General features: G+C 39.8%; 2 protein-coding genes across 2 annotated transcripts in view; one reads left to right on the top strand and one right to left on the bottom strand.

The window, feature by feature from the left end:
* Positions 1-13325: 13325 nt before the first annotated feature.
* TKTL2 (transketolase-like 2) lies at positions 13326-15185 on the bottom strand. The gene has a single exon (XM_006892790.1). The coding sequence runs from the start codon at positions 15078-15080 to the stop codon at positions 13326-13328; it is 1755 nt and encodes a 584-aa protein (XP_006892852.1). The 5' UTR covers positions 15081-15185.
* A 34-nt stretch (positions 15186-15219) lies between these two features.
* The window catches only part of TMA16 (translation machinery associated 16 homolog (S. cerevisiae)), a 66771-nt gene continuing 64641 nt past the window's right edge, over positions 15220-17349 (top strand). Inside the window, exon 1 of the mRNA XM_006892789.1 lies at positions 15220-15396. Coding sequence (XP_006892851.1) covers positions 15220-15396 — 177 coding nt within the window. The remainder of the gene's footprint in view (positions 15397-17349) is intronic.

Genomic DNA, 17349 nt, shown 5'->3' with positions numbered 1-17349 from the left:
ACAATTCTGCCTTAGATGAAGTACAAATAGAGAGTTCTTTAGAGATTAACATAGTGAAATTTCATCCCACTAATATTTTGAACATATTCTCAAGAAGAACTAATCCTTGGAGGTAGGCATTATGCTGGGAAAGGTGGAGGGTCAGAGAAAGAGAGGAAGACCCTTGACCAGACGGTCTGGCTCAGTAACTATGAAAATGGACTTGAGCATGACAGAGATGGTGAGAAGGTGTGGGAGGGGGAAAGTTTCAGATCTGTTGTTCATTGGATCGCTCTGAGTCGTTAGTCAACTTGACAGCATCTAACAGTACTGTTAATGTCCACATGGCCAGTAAATAATTCCCTTTTCATTGTTTGTCATTTTTTATTTGTTTTAAATGCATTATAATTTCAACAGATAAATATTCCAAAGAAAGGGAGGGAAAATAGTTTAGTGGTTTGGAGTAGGTTCCAACTCAGTTACCCACAAGTAATTTCTAACCTAATAAATCTAAACAAGGGGAGACTTCTCACCTTTCTCAAATAGTTTGAAGGGATTTTATCCACTAGAGAAAATATTGGTTTTGGATTAACAAGGCAACTCACAGTGGACTTAATTATCAGTGCTACCCAGTATATAAGGGATATTTATTTCTTGATAATAAAAAGAAAATTGATTTTGTGGGAAATAAAAAGCAATAACCACAAAAAAACAGACAATTCACGAAGGTAAAATTCAAATATTGAAAGACTCAGTCACAAAAGGACGAACACTGCATAGCACCACTGCTATAAAGCAGGTCTGACATGGAGGGATAGGAGGAGAATAGCGTAAGAGTGGATAGAAAATGAACATTGCACTGGAATAGATGAAGAAAAGAACTGTTTAAAAGGAATATATGATTAGTTGTTTTACTTACAATAACAGACCACATTAAGAGATACATTGCAAGCAGGGAATGTGTGTATGTGGGAGGGAGTTTTACAACAATGACTGAATTTTTTTTTTAAAAAGTCAGCTGGTGGAAAGAGAAGGGAATGAGAGGGGGTAAAAATGTGCAACAATGAATGAAAGAAAATCTAACTTTTCTACAAAATTTTGTTAAAACTACAATTAAAAGAAACTTCTTTTAAAAAAAGGAAGGCACATAAAGATCTCTTCAGTGTCTCTAGAAGCAAGGTAAATATAAATAAAATCATTCAGAGGTATTTTTAACTCTTAGATTAGCAACAATTACAAGTAATGACACCCGCTGCTATCATCAGTGCTGTGATGAAACCAGCTGCTGGCAAGGATTCAGAGAAATGAGCCACAGAAGGGGGAGTTAGAAAAGTCATTTTGGAATATAATCTGTCAAAAACTGTCAAAATTAAAAGACACATACTTTTTTTACACTAGTTCAACGTTAGTGATAGAATTAAAAAAAAAAAAAAACAAACTTAGCACAAAAGCCCCAAGTGACTCTGTAAGACAGAGTAGAATTGCAAAACAGGATTTCCATGGCTTTAAATCTGTAGACCATCACGTTCTTTTCCCTCAAAGAGTATCTGGTAGATTTAAACCACCAACATTTTAGTCAGGACTGGGAAAACTAACAACTGTGTCACCAGAGCTCCGCTATAAACATACGCAGAGCTGTTTTTGCAGCGTGGAAGCACTACAATGCCCATTAACTGAGGAATGCTGAGTAAATAATGGTGTCTCCATCACCTGCACTATCAGACTTAAAAAAAAAATAAGTAATTTAGACCTACAGACTAAACAGAATGTTCATAGCACACTGTTAATGAAAAGACAAGTTTAATTGCAAAGGTTAGAGAGTGGTTATATTTTAGCTAATCAATGAATAAAAATTCACATTCATTATTTATCCAAACAGGTCCTCGAGCAACAGTAATCATTAAACTTTTAATTACTCGATGAAAGGTTGGTGGTTTGAACTTATCTAGAAGCGCTTCGCCAGATAAGTCTTGCACTATGTTTCTTTAAAAATCCTACAAAGCTGTTCTACCCTGTTCAAGTGGCAGTCACATTGAGAGTAAATAACAGAGACAACTAACTTATAGGTTGACAGTTTAATCCATTGGCATTATGGAAAAAAATGCCTGTCAATATACTTCTTCAAAGACAGCAGACGAGAAGACTTTATTTGGTCCTTCCTCTCTGTATCATATAGAATTACCACAAGTCAGAACTAATTTAATGGCAATAACTGTGATCTGGTTTTCCTAGAAATTAAAACATTTAACTGCTAAGCACAAAGTCAGCAATTCAAACCCACCTGCCTTGGAAGAGGATACAACATGGTTCAGATTTGTTGTTCATAGGGTTGCTAACATTCATAGTTGACTCGACGGCACTTAACAACAACAACAACATAGAGAGAGATCAGTTGGCCTAGTGGAGAGAAAGTGATGCTACCAAGCCAAAGGTGGGTGACTTCTAATCCGTGGCCCTCAGGCCTGTTTTTCATTGTTTTTGTTCAAACACTCTTTTGGATGTTATAGTCCTGGTGAGTCCACTTGCCATATAGAGGTAACTTGTGGTTGTTGTGAAGCTGAACATTGTGACACTGATGTGTCAAATGCATTAATGGTTACTCTTGGTGGACAGTGTTTGGTGCTCCCCAATTAAAACAAGCTTGGAAGCAGGAGTGACGTCCCTCCGGAAATCCTATGAACCTGGAGAAAGTGTGAAAGTCACAAAAGTGTTGAGGATTTTCGTTCATAGGGAGGCTATGAGATGCCTATGACTCGACGGCACTTAACAACAACAACAATAATAATTTTAAAAGGCATTTGGTCACCAGTATGGACCTGGAATCCAGACGGGGAAATTTTCTGAAGCAGCCTGATTTTACAGACATTTGATTTCTGATTCTGGTGAAACTTAGGGGCAATGTCTACTAGCCATTCAGTGTGAGTTGATTCTGTTCAGCCTCCTATTTAAAAAGGCATTTGGGCCCTTGGACCTGTGGCCTGTGGGCCTGGTTTATTATTTTTGGTCAAACATTCTTCTAAGTGGGATAGCACTGGTCTGTCCACTTGCTGTGCAGAAGTAACTCGTAGTTGCTGTGATGTTCTCTGAGAGTGGAATTGCCCAAAGCAGCATATCTCCTGATCTCCTGACTACTGCTACCAGGGGTATTGATTGTACCCCCAAGTATGATGAAATAATTGGCAATTTTAATGGTGAGAATTTTTGTCTTCTTGATGTTGAGATGCAACCCATATTTAATTTTGCAAATATGAAATCTATATCTAGACCAAGAAGCTATTGTCAGAATGGAACAAGGAAACACTGTGTGGCTTAAAATTAGGAAGGATATGTTTCAGGACTGCATCCTTTCTCCATACTTATTCAACCTATATGCTGAGCAAATAATTCCTGAAGCTAGACTCTAGAGAGCTCGTGGCCTAGGGGTAAGAAACTTCACTGCAATCTCAAAGATCGTGGCCTAGGGGTAAGAAGCTTCACTGCAATCTCAAAGACATCAGCTGCTCTGTGGGAGGAGGATAGACAACCTCATTCCATGAAATTAACTGCCTCTGAAAACCCACTGGAGGATCTGCTATGGGTTAGCTCTGACTAAACAGTAAATAACAACAACAACAACAGATTCTATAAAGAAGAATGTGGCATTGGGTTCAGAGAAAAACTCATTAACAACCTGCACTATGCAAGTGATACAACCTTGCTTTCTAAAAGTGAGGGAGACCTCAAGTGCTTGTTGCAGAAGATCAAAGACTACAGCCTTCAACATAGATTTTGCATCTTAATATCAAAAAGATAAATGTCTTAACCACTGTGCCAGTGGGAAACATCATGACAGATGGAGAAAGTGTTGAAACTGTTATTGATTTCATCTTTCTTGGATCCACAGTCAACACCCTTGGTACTAGCAGTCAGAAGATAAGGAGACATAATGCTTTGGGGAAGTCCACTATCAGGGACCTCTCCAAAGATACTGAAGAGCAATGATGTTAGTTTGGGGATAAGGGTCATCAGATTCAGACCTTGATATTGTCAAATCACTTGCTATGCATCTGAAAGCTGGATTATGAATAAGGAAGACAGACCATGAACTGATGTCTTTGAGTAGTGTTGGAGAAGAGTACTGAATATCCCAGTGAAAAGCCAAAAGAAATAACAGAGAAAGTGCAGCTGGAGTGCTCCTTGAAAGCAAAGATGACAAAATCTTGTCTCTCATACTTTGGACATGTTATTAGGACAGGCTATTCCTTGGAAAATAGTATCATACTTGGAAGGATAGAGGGTCAGCGAAAGATCCCCATTGACATAGATTGACACTGTCACTGTAGCAATGGGCGCAAGTGTATCAGAGATAGTGAGGATGACACAGGACAGAACAGAATCAGATCTGTTGTTCTTAGGACGACCAAGAGTCATACTTGACCTGATGGCACCTAAAAACAATAACCCAAATTCAGGATATTAATTGTTTCATATGCGTGTGAAAGTTGGCCAATGAATAAGGAAGACCAGACCAAGGAAGAACTGATGTCTTTCAACTGTGGAATTGGTGAATAGTATTGAATATACTGTTGAGTGCCAGATGAATAAATATATCTTCAAAGTAATGTAACTGTAGTGCACCTTAGACATGAAGATGGTAAGACATTATCTTGCATACTTCGGGCATGTTGTCATATATGGCTAATACCTGGGAAAGAAGGTCATGCTTGAAAAAAGACCAGAAGCACTTGGTGCAGAGGGTCAAGGACTCCAGTCTCCAATATGGATTGAGGCTCAATGTCAAGAAGACAAAGATTCTCACCACTGGACCAATTGGCAGCATCAGGATGGATGGTGAAGAGATTGAGATTGTACACAGCTCTGCAGTCAACACTCTTGGCACCAGTAGCCAGGAAATTAAAAGACATATTGCCATTGGAAAGTCTGCTGTTAGGGACCTCTCCAAAGTACTGAAGAGCAATGGTGTCTCTCTGGAGACTAAGGTGGGTCTGATACAGGCCATGGTCTTTGCAATCACTTGTTATGCATCAGAGAGTTGGACAATGACCAAGGAGGATAGAAGGAGAATTGATGCCTTTGAGCTGTGGTGCTGGAGAAGAGTATTGAGGGTACCATGGACTGCTAGAAAAACAGATTGATCCTGGAGAGGGTTAAAATGGGCTGCTCCTTGGAGGCAAGAATTCTGAGGCTCCATCTAACATACTTCGGACATGTTGTAAGGAGAGACTGGTCTTTGGAGAAGGACATCATGCTTGGGAGGGTGGAGGATAGTGCAGAAGGCCCTCTATGAGGTGGTTTGATTCAGTGACTGGGGTAATCGGGATGGGTGTATTGGAGGCAGTGCAGTTGGCACAGGACAGAGCAGAGTTTTTGGCTGTTGTACATAGGGTCGATATGAGTCACAAGCAACTCGACGGCACATAACAACAGGCAAAAAGTAGGAAAACCTTCAGTAAAATACACTGACACATGACACAGTCACTTGAACAATAGGCTTGACCATACCAGAGATAATGAGGATGGAGATAGGGCAAAATTCAAATCTGTTGTTCATCGGATCTCTATGAGTTACTGTTGACTGAATGGCATCTATCAACAATATCACTTACTCTCTCGCTGCTGTCAGTTTCGAATTGATTCATAGCTGACCAACCCTCCAGTAGGTTTTCAGAGGCTACAAATCATAGGGGAGGAGATTGCCATTCTCTCTCTGTCAAAGCAGCAAGTCAATTCCTCAAAATGCCTGCCTTTGGGTTTAGAGACAATTCCTTACCTATTAAGGACGGAACAGTCCCTGAAATCTAACTTCCGAAGACCTAAAAATAGTTTAAGCTGCAACAATAATAAAAGGTCAATTTTAAAATGCTGTATGTTATGACAGAGTGAGTCACTACAGTGACCTAGAATCTTTCACATTGCAGGTGGGCCTGTGGCAACTGGAAAACATTCAGATTCAGAAAATTGTGGAACACTGCATCAAAACACCTGCAGTCAGCACCTCCTCCTCAGAAGACAAGTGAGTTTTGATCTTCTTAGAAAGAGACAGAAGCATTCTTAAGACAGGTGAAGCAAAGTTGTGAAGAATAAACCAAGAGGAAATAGAAGCAAACTCTTTGAGGAGGTGACACAAGTTAAGAGAGGTTCTTGAGGTTTTATATTTCTGAGTATAACTGAGCCTTACATGGTACTTACTTTTTTGCAGACACAATTTTGAGAACTTTGCAAGCTTATATCATTTAATCCTCCAACAGCGGGTCCCTGTGTGGCACGAATAATTTGCACTCAACTATTAACCTACGTACTGACAGCTCAGAGCCAACCTTACACACGTAGAAAGGAAGGCCTGACACTACTTCTATAAAAAATTCTGTCAACGAAACTCAACTGAATGGTTTTACTGTAACACAAAGGATCACTGTGAATTAGAAATGACTCAATAGCAAATTTTTAATATCCTCTAATGACAGTATAAGCAATGTTGTATTCATTTTTCAGATGAGGTACCTGATGGAAAAGTTAATAGCCCTATAGTCTTATAGCAGAAAAGCAGTTGTCCTTGTCTGTTCTCACAACACAGTGAGCCTATATGTGTCACAGTAGAACTGTGCTCTAAAGGACTTTTGATGGTTTTGATTTTTGGTAGCTGGAAGTAAATTACCAGGCCTTTTACCCAAGGCTTTGCTGGGTGGATTCCAATTGCCAGTCTTTCTTACACTAGCCAAGTAAGTTAACCTTTTGTTTCAAGAAACTTCGTGGCCAAAGAATTGTTATCAAGCACCATCAAGTTGACTAGAACCTGCAGCGACCCTATGAACAATGGATCTGAACTCTGTCTTATCCTACCATCTTCACCATCTCTAAAGTGCTTGAGCCAACCATAGAGTAAAATTTTATTTATTTATTTTTTCAATCTGGTTAGTTAAGGTTTGATAATAGGCTTCTTAGACTTTTTAAAACATGTCAATTTACTTGAAACCTTCAAATCTAAAAGATTTTTCTTATACTTTTCTCAGGATTGCCATTCCTATCCCATTTCTTGCATTACTATAAGCAACACGTCCAAAATACTTCTGTACTTCAATCTATTTATGTATTAGGTTAGATTATGAGGAACTGCCAGTATTTGTCCAATATTGACAAAATAACAATCTTATGTTTTAAGCTAATATCAGTATTCTGCATCTTCACACTGAAGAGAGACCTCCCACTATATCCAAATATAGGTAAGTAGATAGATAGATAGATAGATAGATAGATAGATAGATAGATAGATAGATGAAATCTTTTAAGTGCACAGATGCTAACAGGTCAGAGGTTCATATCTATCATCAACTACAAGGGAGAAAATACCTCGTGATCTGCTTCTGCAAAAATCACAGCCTAAGAAACTTTATGGGGCTGTTCTACTTGTATAACATGCAGGGCTGCTAAGAGTTTAAACTGACTCAATGGCACATAAGTTTGAGAGAATGACTTGAACCAGATTGTATGGTAATTTATTTCCCAACTACATAGAATTTTTTTCTGAACATCTAAAACCTCTGAATATATACAGGTTACTAAAGTATCTTGTACATAGAATATACATTAGATGATTACTGATGATAGAAATAAAGACAAAAAGGAGTTCTGAAATAGACAGATGAAATAATATAAAAATAAAAGGATTTGGAAAACATGAAGATTGAGACTACAGCAATTAGTATACAGCTTAGCCCAATTAGTGAGAATGAGTAGCAACATAAAGTCACCTCCACATCTGCTGACTGAGTTAGTCATTTGATTCCACAGCACATGGTCATGCTGAAGGGCCTAAATCCAGAAGAAGCAGAAATCCTAAATGGCTAGGGAATAAATTCACTAGCTACTCCAGGAGAAAAGGATGGGCAATCTCCTCTCCTGCGACTAACTGCCTGTGAAAACCCACCAGAGAGTCAGCTATGGTACACAATAAACAACAATTGATAGGTTGTTGTTATGCACTGTTAAGTCAGAACCGACCTATAAGTGACACTCCAGTGGCCTTTCAGAGGCAGTTAATCACACAGGAGGAGATTGTTTATCTTTCTTGTGAAGAGCAACTGTTTAATTTGAACAAGATGACTGAGTTGAGAAACCACCTCTTTATCAATAAGCCACCAGTACTTTCTTTAACTGATAGAGTAATATTAATAGTTTCTATTTTTCTTGAATAAGTTTTGGTTATCTTTATCAACCAGAGAAAGATGAGGCAGTCAGCTCCTACTAAGATTTACCACCTATCAAACCTGATGGCATAATTTTATTCTGTTCCATATGACCACTATGAGTCAGAATAATTAGATGGCCCAGTGGTTGATGGGGGTAAAACTCGAGTTATAGACACAGGTCCCGCTGTTAGTTTTTAGAAATCTCATTCATATATACTATGGTTATAAACAAACTTATAAGTATGAATGTCATAGACCTTCAGGGGAAAATCTTACTACTTACATATCTGAAAACTATGCTGTATGTTTTTGTATCTTCAGTATTTTTCTTTACATTTAAATATTATCTCAATCAATACCTTATCTCAATACCTCAAAGCTACTCTAGCTTATTTGCCCTTTTAAAAATTTTGTACTTATTTTTGTTTTTGCTAATATATGCGGCATCAAAACAAAAAAATGAACTTACCAAAAAAATCAAAACAAAACTAACTTCCCTACTTCTATCTGCTTTCTGTAAAATTTTTGTCTGCCAGATACTGTTCTAAATCTGAGTATTCAAATAAAGACAGACTAGGAAGGAGGATTGGTCATCCACTTCCAAAATAACAGACCTTCGGAAACCCTATGTACAATAGAGCACACTTAGACTAGACTAGTAGATAATGGCAACCAAGGCTGAGCCCTCAAATATGGAAACGCAAAGGAAGAGGAACAACTGTTAGACATTGCCCTGGATGTGCTCACCAAATTGTGTCAAGAAATCTGGAGGACAACCACCTGGCCAACTGACTGGAAGAGATCATATTTGTTTCCATTTAAAATAAAAAAAGGTGACCTGATAGAGTATGAAAATTATAGAGCAATATCACTAATATCACATGAAAGCAAGAACCTAAAATGATGCAAAAATTACTGGACCAGCACATCAACAGAGACCTGCCAGATGCTCAGGTTGGGTTTAGAAGAGACCATGGCACTAGGGATGTTGTATCTCATGTTTTTTGGATCTTGGCTAAAAGCAGCGTACCAGTGGAATGACTGTGTTTCATTGTTTATGTGGCAGAATTTGACTATGTGGTTCACAGCAAGCTGTAGGTAACTCTAAGAGGAATGGGAATCCCAGAACATTTGATTGTGCTTATGTGAAATCTACTCTTGGACAATGAGGCAGTTATCACTACAGAGCAAGGGAACAACACTTCATGGTTCAAAATCGGGAAGGGTGTACATCAGGGATGTGTGCTATCTCCATATGTTTTCAATCTATATGCAGAACAGATCATCCAGAAAGTTGGGCTTTATGAGGAAGAATGTGACATCAGGATTGGAGGTAGACTCATCAACAACCTGTGTTATGCAGATAACACAACCCTGATTGCTGAAACTGAGGAGAATCTAAGGCACTTGCTGCAGAAGATCAAGGACTGCAGCATTCAATATGAAGTGAAGCTCAACATCAAGAAAACAAAGATTCTCACCACTGGACCAATTGACAGCAACATAATAAGGTGGTGAAGAGAATGAGATTGTTAACAGCTTCAGTTTGCTTGGCTCCACACTCAAAAATCTTGGTACCTGCAGCCACGAAATTGAATTGCTTTGGGAAAAGTCTGCTGTCAGGGATCTCTCCAGAGAACTGAGGAGCAATGATGTTCATCTGGAGATTAAAGTGCACCTGATTCCAGTTCATGATCTTCAAAATTACTTGCTATGCATCAGAGAACTGGACAATGACTAAGGATGATAGAAAGAGAATTGATGCCTTTGAGTTTTGCTGGAGAAGAGTTTTGAACTGGATTGCCAGGAGAACAAACAGATATGTCTCAGAGACGGTGAAACCAAGCTGCTCCTTAGAGGTAAGGATTTTGAAACTCTGTCCCACATACACTGGGCATATTGCAAGGATGGGCCAGTCCTTAGAGAGGGATATCATGCATGAAAGGGTGGAGGGACAGCACAATAAAGGAAGATCATGAATGCAATGAATTGACTCAGTGACTGGGATAATGGGAGTAGGTGTTGTCAGAGACAATAAGGCTGGCTCAAGGTAGAGCAGGGTTCAGAGCTGTTGTACACAGGGTCGCTATGAGTCACAGGTGACTTGATGACACATAACAATAATATGTATCTTAATGGGAGGAGATTGCCCATCATTTCCCCCTGCAATTTGGCTGGTAAATTCCAACTTTAGTGTCAAGTTGTAATGGACCCACACTGTTCTCCTGCAGATTTTCTTTCAGAGTTTGGTGGATTTTCTTCTACAGTTTGGTGGATTCAAACTGTTTGCCCTTGCATTGGCAGCTCACTTCCTTCCCACTAATCGACCATAGCTCCCTGACCTTTCTATTAGTAGCCTGAAATGTTAGGCATTACACTACCAGATATCCTTACAACACTTGCACACACTAATTAGGTTTTACATGCGGCACTGATAGTATTCAACTTGTGCAACCATTCTCATCACCTTTAAATGAGTCAGTCCTCCATTTATATAAACTCAGTATCCTCTAAAGTTCCTATATTATCCTTTGAGTTGTTTGCTGTAAATTTGATCTCGTTCGGCTCTTTTAAAAGCTCAAGGCAGATCTTTTTTTAACTAGGTAAGTTTTATTTTCTTCCACATGTGGGTGTGATCAGATTGGACTTGCCAGATGGACTGGGGGTCTCTGGTTTATAATCCACCAGCATTTGGGTGTGCCTGAATTTAAAAATACAATAATGCTTGGCTAAGTTTGCAGACTGGTGACTCCTATGAATTGGTGTGATTCTGCAAAATAGCTTCTCACATCTTGACGAGGGTCACATATGGAATGTTTGGAGGCCCTTGGGCCAAATGTTAACTGATTTTGGGATATACATTCCTTTAAGTGGTATAGCAGTTGTCTATTTGCTGTACTGAAATAACCTGGAGTGGCTATAATGCTGAACAACTGTGCTCTAGCTGTGTCAAATACCATAAAAGTTACCCATCGTGGGCAGTGTTTGTGGAGATCCCAGACTGATTCAGGTTTAGAAGCAGAAGTGGCATCCATTTCCTAAACCGCATGCCTCTGGAAACTCTATGAACTTGGAGAAATGACAATAGTTACAGAAAGGCTTCAGGCCTTTTGTTCATATGTATATGGAGGACCCTTGTATTTAAAAGTTGGTTGGGCCTAGAGACCTAGTGTTATTTTGAAGGAACATTCCTCTAAGTTGTACAGTACTCTTCTGCCAATAATCTGAGTTTTCTATGAATCTGAACCTTGTGCCAGCCATTGAGGAGTCAAATGCCATAATTACCGTCCATGGAGCACAGTGTTTGGCGGAGCTCCCAGTTTAAGACAGGTTTGGAAGCAGGAGTGGCATCCACTTCTTAAATTACATGTCTTTGGAAATTCTATGAACTTCGAGAAACGATGATAGTCATATAGAAAGGCTTCAGGCCTTTTGTTCATAGGGTCGCTATGAATTGTGCAAGACTTGATGATAATCAACAACAATAGAGCTATTGTCCTGTTTTAAGAAATCTGAAAATTGTTTTCATCTAAGGCCTAAAAGCGCTCACAGGGCAATAATATTTTCAAGGGTTCATTCAGCCTCCCTGATTTGAGAAAGTCTTAGTGATCCTATGAGACAAAATAGAACTGTCCATAGGGTGTCTTGCTGTTATCTACGCAGGAACAGTTCTTTTGTCTGTATGAGTAACTGGTGGATCCAAACCACCAGCCATTTAGTTAACAACCAAGTTAAGAGTCAATTAACATATGAAACACAATGTGCATGAAACATGAAACATAATGTGAATTGTATATGAAACATAATGTGAATTAAGAATAGTGTGAAACACAATGTATACAAACATTGTAAGCAAACCAATATAAAATGAAAATTTTAAAAATACATAAGCAACAACAACAACAAAGAACACGGAAACAGCCCAAATGTCCAACCACAATGGAATGGATTGAGAAATTATGATACATTCACACAATGCAATACTATGCAGCACAAAGCAGCAATGATTTTGTAAGTTACCACCTAACTTGGGAAGGACTGGAGAACAGTATGCTAAGTGAACTAACTCAGTTCCATAAGGACAAACACTGTATTAGACCACTATTATAGAATGTCTTAAAGGATCCAAGGTGAGGAGGGGGGAGCAGAGGGGTGAGGATGGGAGGTCTTAATCATAGATAGGGTTGAACAGTTTGATGTGTGGAGGGAGAGATGGGTAAAGGAAAGGGGAAAGACCTGGTGTGAAAAACAATGTACTTGAACTTTGTAAGTAAACAACTTAAAATTTAAAAAAAAAATAGTCAATTAACAGTTAATTAACTGTTGTGCTCAGTCTTTTTTTTTTTTTTTCTGCCTAGAAAACAGGTTTGTGGTTTACACAAATTTCAACCTTATTTAATAGGGTTTTATCCAAGAGTAACTAAAATCACACATACAGGGCAAAAATTCAATAAAGCAATTAGTTTTTAAATGCTTTATTAACATTGACTTTAAGTAGGTTCCTGAGCAGATAAATGAAAGCAGAATTCTGATTTAGTGTCTGATAATGTGAACACTTCCAAATCCTCACATAGTACATGCAGACTAGAAATGGCTATGCTTTCATCTCTGTATACAACTGTCATCACAAACAGTGCAGACCTTGAGCTTCACTGCTGCTTTCAGTCTCAGTACTGCAGAGATTACCAACATCACAATAAATTCTGAGACAACTGCAGTCAAATACTATCTGAGAAGCTGAAGGAAGGATGGCACTATATAAATAGCTCCAACTCAGAAAATACATTACCGTGGCAGTACTTCAAAATCTAGTCTACGGAAGCCCACAAACTCACTTTTTTTCTTTTTTAATATAAACTTACAAGTAAGTACATAGTATACATATAAGAACCTCTGATCCCCAGTCCACTCATCTGTAGTCTTATTAGAAAAATTTTACGAGGTATTTGTTATTCTGTTACAAAACAGTTTGTAACACATTTTAATGACTCAAAAATGAATGATGTTTGCTTTTGGAGCCAGAGTTTAACAGAAGACAGTAAACTTGAATTTCTGAACTTAGACTGAAGAAAACTGTTAACCAGGTTTCTTTAAAAAAAAAAACAAACCAACAAACAAAAAGCAACAACAAAAAACAAAAAGGTTTTGTTAATAACTGTTTTAAGACCAAACCCTATTTTGGATCATGAGAATGTTTTTCACAGCTGCTATAATGTGTTTGGCACTGATTCCAAACATATCTAACAATTCACTAGGTTTCCCACACCGAGGGATTCCTGACACTGCCAGCTGATGAACAAGGATGTCAGGCTCCCCAGACAGAGCTGCACATATCGCTTCCCCAATGCCACCTTCCTGGTAATGATCCTCCACTGTGATAACCTGGTTGCCTGTAGCTTTTGCGTTGGAGATGATGGTGGCAGCATCCAGGGGTTTAATAGTAAATGGGTCTATGACACGGATAGAAATTCCTTGTTTAGAAAGATCATCAGCCGCTGCTAAGGCTTCATGTAGAGTAACTCCAGCTCCAATAACTGTGACCTTGTCATTGACACTGTGGCGGACAATCTTGGCCTGCCCGATCTCAAAGTTTTCTTCTGAGGAATAAATAACTGCAGTCTCTGACTGACTCATCCGAATGTAGCACAACCCCTTGGTATTGGCAGCCAGACAAACAGCATACTCTGTTGAGACAGCATCACTTGGATAAAAAACAGTGCAATTGGGAATGCTTCGAAACATTGCGAGATCCTCCAGTGCCATCTGGGAGGGTCCATCTTCACCTATGGACACACCACAGTGGGAACCAGCAATACTGATATTGGTTTGAGAGATGGCTCCCATTCGGATCTGATCAAATGCTCGAGTCAAAAAGGCAGCAAAGGTACAAGCAAAAGCAATGGTTCGACCCCTGGCAGCACAGCCCAGAGCCACACATACCATATTTTGTTCAGCAATAAAACATTCAATGAATCTCTCAGGGTGTTCTTTCTTGAATAGCTCAGAAAAGGTGGAGTTTTTTGTGTCCCCATCAAGGACAATGATTCTTCCATTCACACGACCCAGTTTAGCCAGAGCCAAGCCAAATGCTTTCTGAGTAGCTACTATGTCACCGAGTTGATAAGCAGGTAAAGAGGTCATTTTTATATCTGTGATGCAGATTTGAGGTGAGTCTTCAATAGGAGGTTTTGGTATGAGACTCTTGTTGGTCTGTATCTGGCTCTCAATTAATTTGATAACTGCATCTGCCCTCTCTTTGAGGACTGATTTCCCATGCCAATCTTCAGCATTCCCAATATTTGGAATATCCCGGCCCTTGAAAGTCTTGGCAATTACAGCAGTGGGTTTGTTCTTCACTAGAGTTGCTTGACAAAAGGCTTGGCACAACCCCTCCACATCATGGCCATCCACTAAGTAAGTATTCCACCCAAAGGCTTCACAGCGCATCTGACAAGCATCTGTGCAGTGCTCAACTGGTGTAACACGAGTTTGTCCCAAGCGGTTCACGTCAAAGATTGCTACGAGATTGTCCAAACTGTAGTAGGAAGCGAAAGCCAGAGCCTCCCAGACTGAGCCTCCAGAGGTCTCCCCATCTCCAATGAGGCAGTACACCCGGTAGCTGGCCTTGTCGAAGTACTTGCCTGTATATGCCATTCCGCATGCTGCGCCTAGTCCTTGCCCAAGAGATCCTGTTGCCACATCAACAAATGACAGTCTAGGGGTAGGATGTCCCTCGAGGTCACAGTCAATCTTCCTCAAGCTCGGCGGGTCTGATTCTCTGAGGTCACCTGCCTCTGCCCAAACAGCATAAAGGATGGGCGCAGCGTGGCCCTTAGAGAGGACAAATCGGTCGTTATCTGGGTGTTCTGGCTCTGTCGGTTTATACCTCATTGTGTGGAAGAACAGCACCGACATGATTTCTGCGGCGCTGCACCACGACGTGGGCCGGTTGGAGCTGGAGGCACAGGCAGCCCTGATGGAATGGATTCGAAGGCGGTTGGCCAAGTCTCTTAGCACCTGGACGGTCATCTCATCGCGAATGGTTTGGTCGGCCATGACGGCACTCAAGTCGTTAACGGCAGCACCAAAGGTCTCTAGAACCAGTCAAGGCTCTTTTAGGAAACCCCGCCCCCGTGCCCTCGGGCTCCCCCGGTTCAGAGGAAAAATCTCTGCAACCGTTCCACCAGACCAAAGTAACAGCCCTCGCTCTTTGCCAATAGGCCCAAGCCTGGTGAGCATGCGCAGTACCCACTTGTCTCTGCCCTGCCTTCTGGAGAAAATGAGCTCAGCATGGCACCATCCGGACTTCCTAGGTCATCTGCACAGGCTAGAGAGGGCTGAGCACTGCCCAGCTCTATACATACAGCGTCCCCTCTAACCCAATGTTTAATATTTACTTTCAGATGTTTAAAGAACCTCTAGTGGCCTGATGGGTAAGGAATTCAACAATAAGCGATTCAAATCCACAAAGTGCTCTGCAGGAGCAAGAAAGGCAATTTCCTACCCTGTGATTTGCAGTCTCACTCCACACAGCAAGGAGGAAGTTATTTGAGTCTTTCATGTTTGAAGATTGAAATTTTCAACTATTTCATCTTACTTGGATACACAATCAACATCCTTGGTACCGGCAGTCAGGAGATTAGGAAACATTGCATTGGGCAAGTCTCCTGCGAGGGACCTCTTCAAAGTCTTGAGGAGCAATCATGTCTGTTTGGAGACTAAGGTGCCCCTTATTTAGGCTTTGTTATTTTTATTCACTTGCTATGCATTTGAGAGCTGGACAATAAATAAGGATGACAGAAGTAGAATTTGATATCAAAGAGTGCTCAATATCCCATGAACTGACAAAAGAACAAAGAGGTCTCTGAGGAAGTGCAGCTAGAATGCTCCTTGGAGGCATGGATGAAAAAGCTTTGTCTCACATACTGTAGACATAGTACTAGGAGAGACTACTCTTTGAAAACGGACATCATGCTTGTAAAGGTCAGAGGAGAGGAAGACCCTTGATAAATGGATTCATACAGAGGCTACAGCAATGAGCTTAAGAGATGACAAAGATGGCACAGGACTGGACAGGGTTCAGATCTGTTGTTCATAGGGTCACATTTGACTGGATAGCACTTACCAACAACAACATATTTAAAGGATCATTGATGGCATTGTGGGTAATGTATCGGGCTGTAAACCTGAAGGTATATTGCCAGTTCAAATCCAACCAGTCTTGGGAAAAAGATGGATAGGCTCACCCTGGAAAGAATTATAGCCTGGGAAAATGGATGAGTTTGCCGACAACGGGAATCTACTCCACAAAAGTGAGTTTGGTTTGAGTTATATGTTTAACTGTTAGACAAAATAAAGTTCTGAAATAAAAATGAAGTTTCTTTGTATTTTTCACACATTATAAATTCAGAGCAGAATATTTGCATAACTTACTCTGCCATTTATCCTCACCTTTTCATCTCCAGAGTAATATAAAATCATCTGACTCAAAATGACCCTTTATCAGTCCATCTAATCTCACCAATACCTACTATGTCAATATTTATGCGTTTCATTTCTTCCTTAACAATATACTAGATCCATCTTGAAGTACAATATTGTGAGTGACAGGATAATATCCATGCACATACAAGGAAGGCCAGTGAATACCACTATAATTCAGATATATGCACCAACAACCAGAGTCAAGGAAGAAGAAATAGAAGATTTTTATCAACTTTTACAGTTGGAGAGCGATCAAACATGCAATCAAGATGCATTGATAATAATGGGTAACTGGAATGCAAAAGTTGGGAACAGAGAAGAAGATTCAGTAGTTGGAAAACATGGACTCAGTGACAGAAATGGAGCTGGAGAGAGAATGATCGAATTTTGGACAATCAATGACTTATTCATTGCAAATATGTTTTTTAAGAGACATAAACACAGGTTATATACATGGATTTCACCTGATGGTATGCATAGGAATCAGATTGATTATATCTGCAGAAATAACCACTGAAGAAGCTCAATATCAGTTGTGAAAACTAGGCCAGGAGCTGATTGTGGAACAGAGCATCAACTACTCATATTCAAGTTCCAGATGAAGCTGGGGAAAATTAAACAAAGTCCTCAGGAACAAAAATATGACTTTGAGTCTATCACCCCCTGAATTTCAGAACCATCACAGGAACAGGTTTGAGGC

This window comes from Elephantulus edwardii, unplaced genomic scaffold (assembly GCF_000299155.1).
Source record: "Elephantulus edwardii isolate Elephantulus edwardi_28Jun2011 unplaced genomic scaffold, EleEdw1.0 scaffold00119, whole genome shotgun sequence".
NCBI classification, from domain to species: domain Eukaryota; kingdom Metazoa; phylum Chordata; class Mammalia; order Macroscelidea; family Macroscelididae; genus Elephantulus; species Elephantulus edwardii.
This window is presented reverse-complemented; position numbering and strand designations above follow the sequence as displayed.

Bases quoted from the DNA above. Each gene is read 5' to 3' on its own strand.
- TKTL2 (XM_006892790.1), bottom strand. From the start codon at position 15,080: ATGTCGGTGCTGTTCTTCCACACAATGAGGTATAAACCGACAGAGCCA.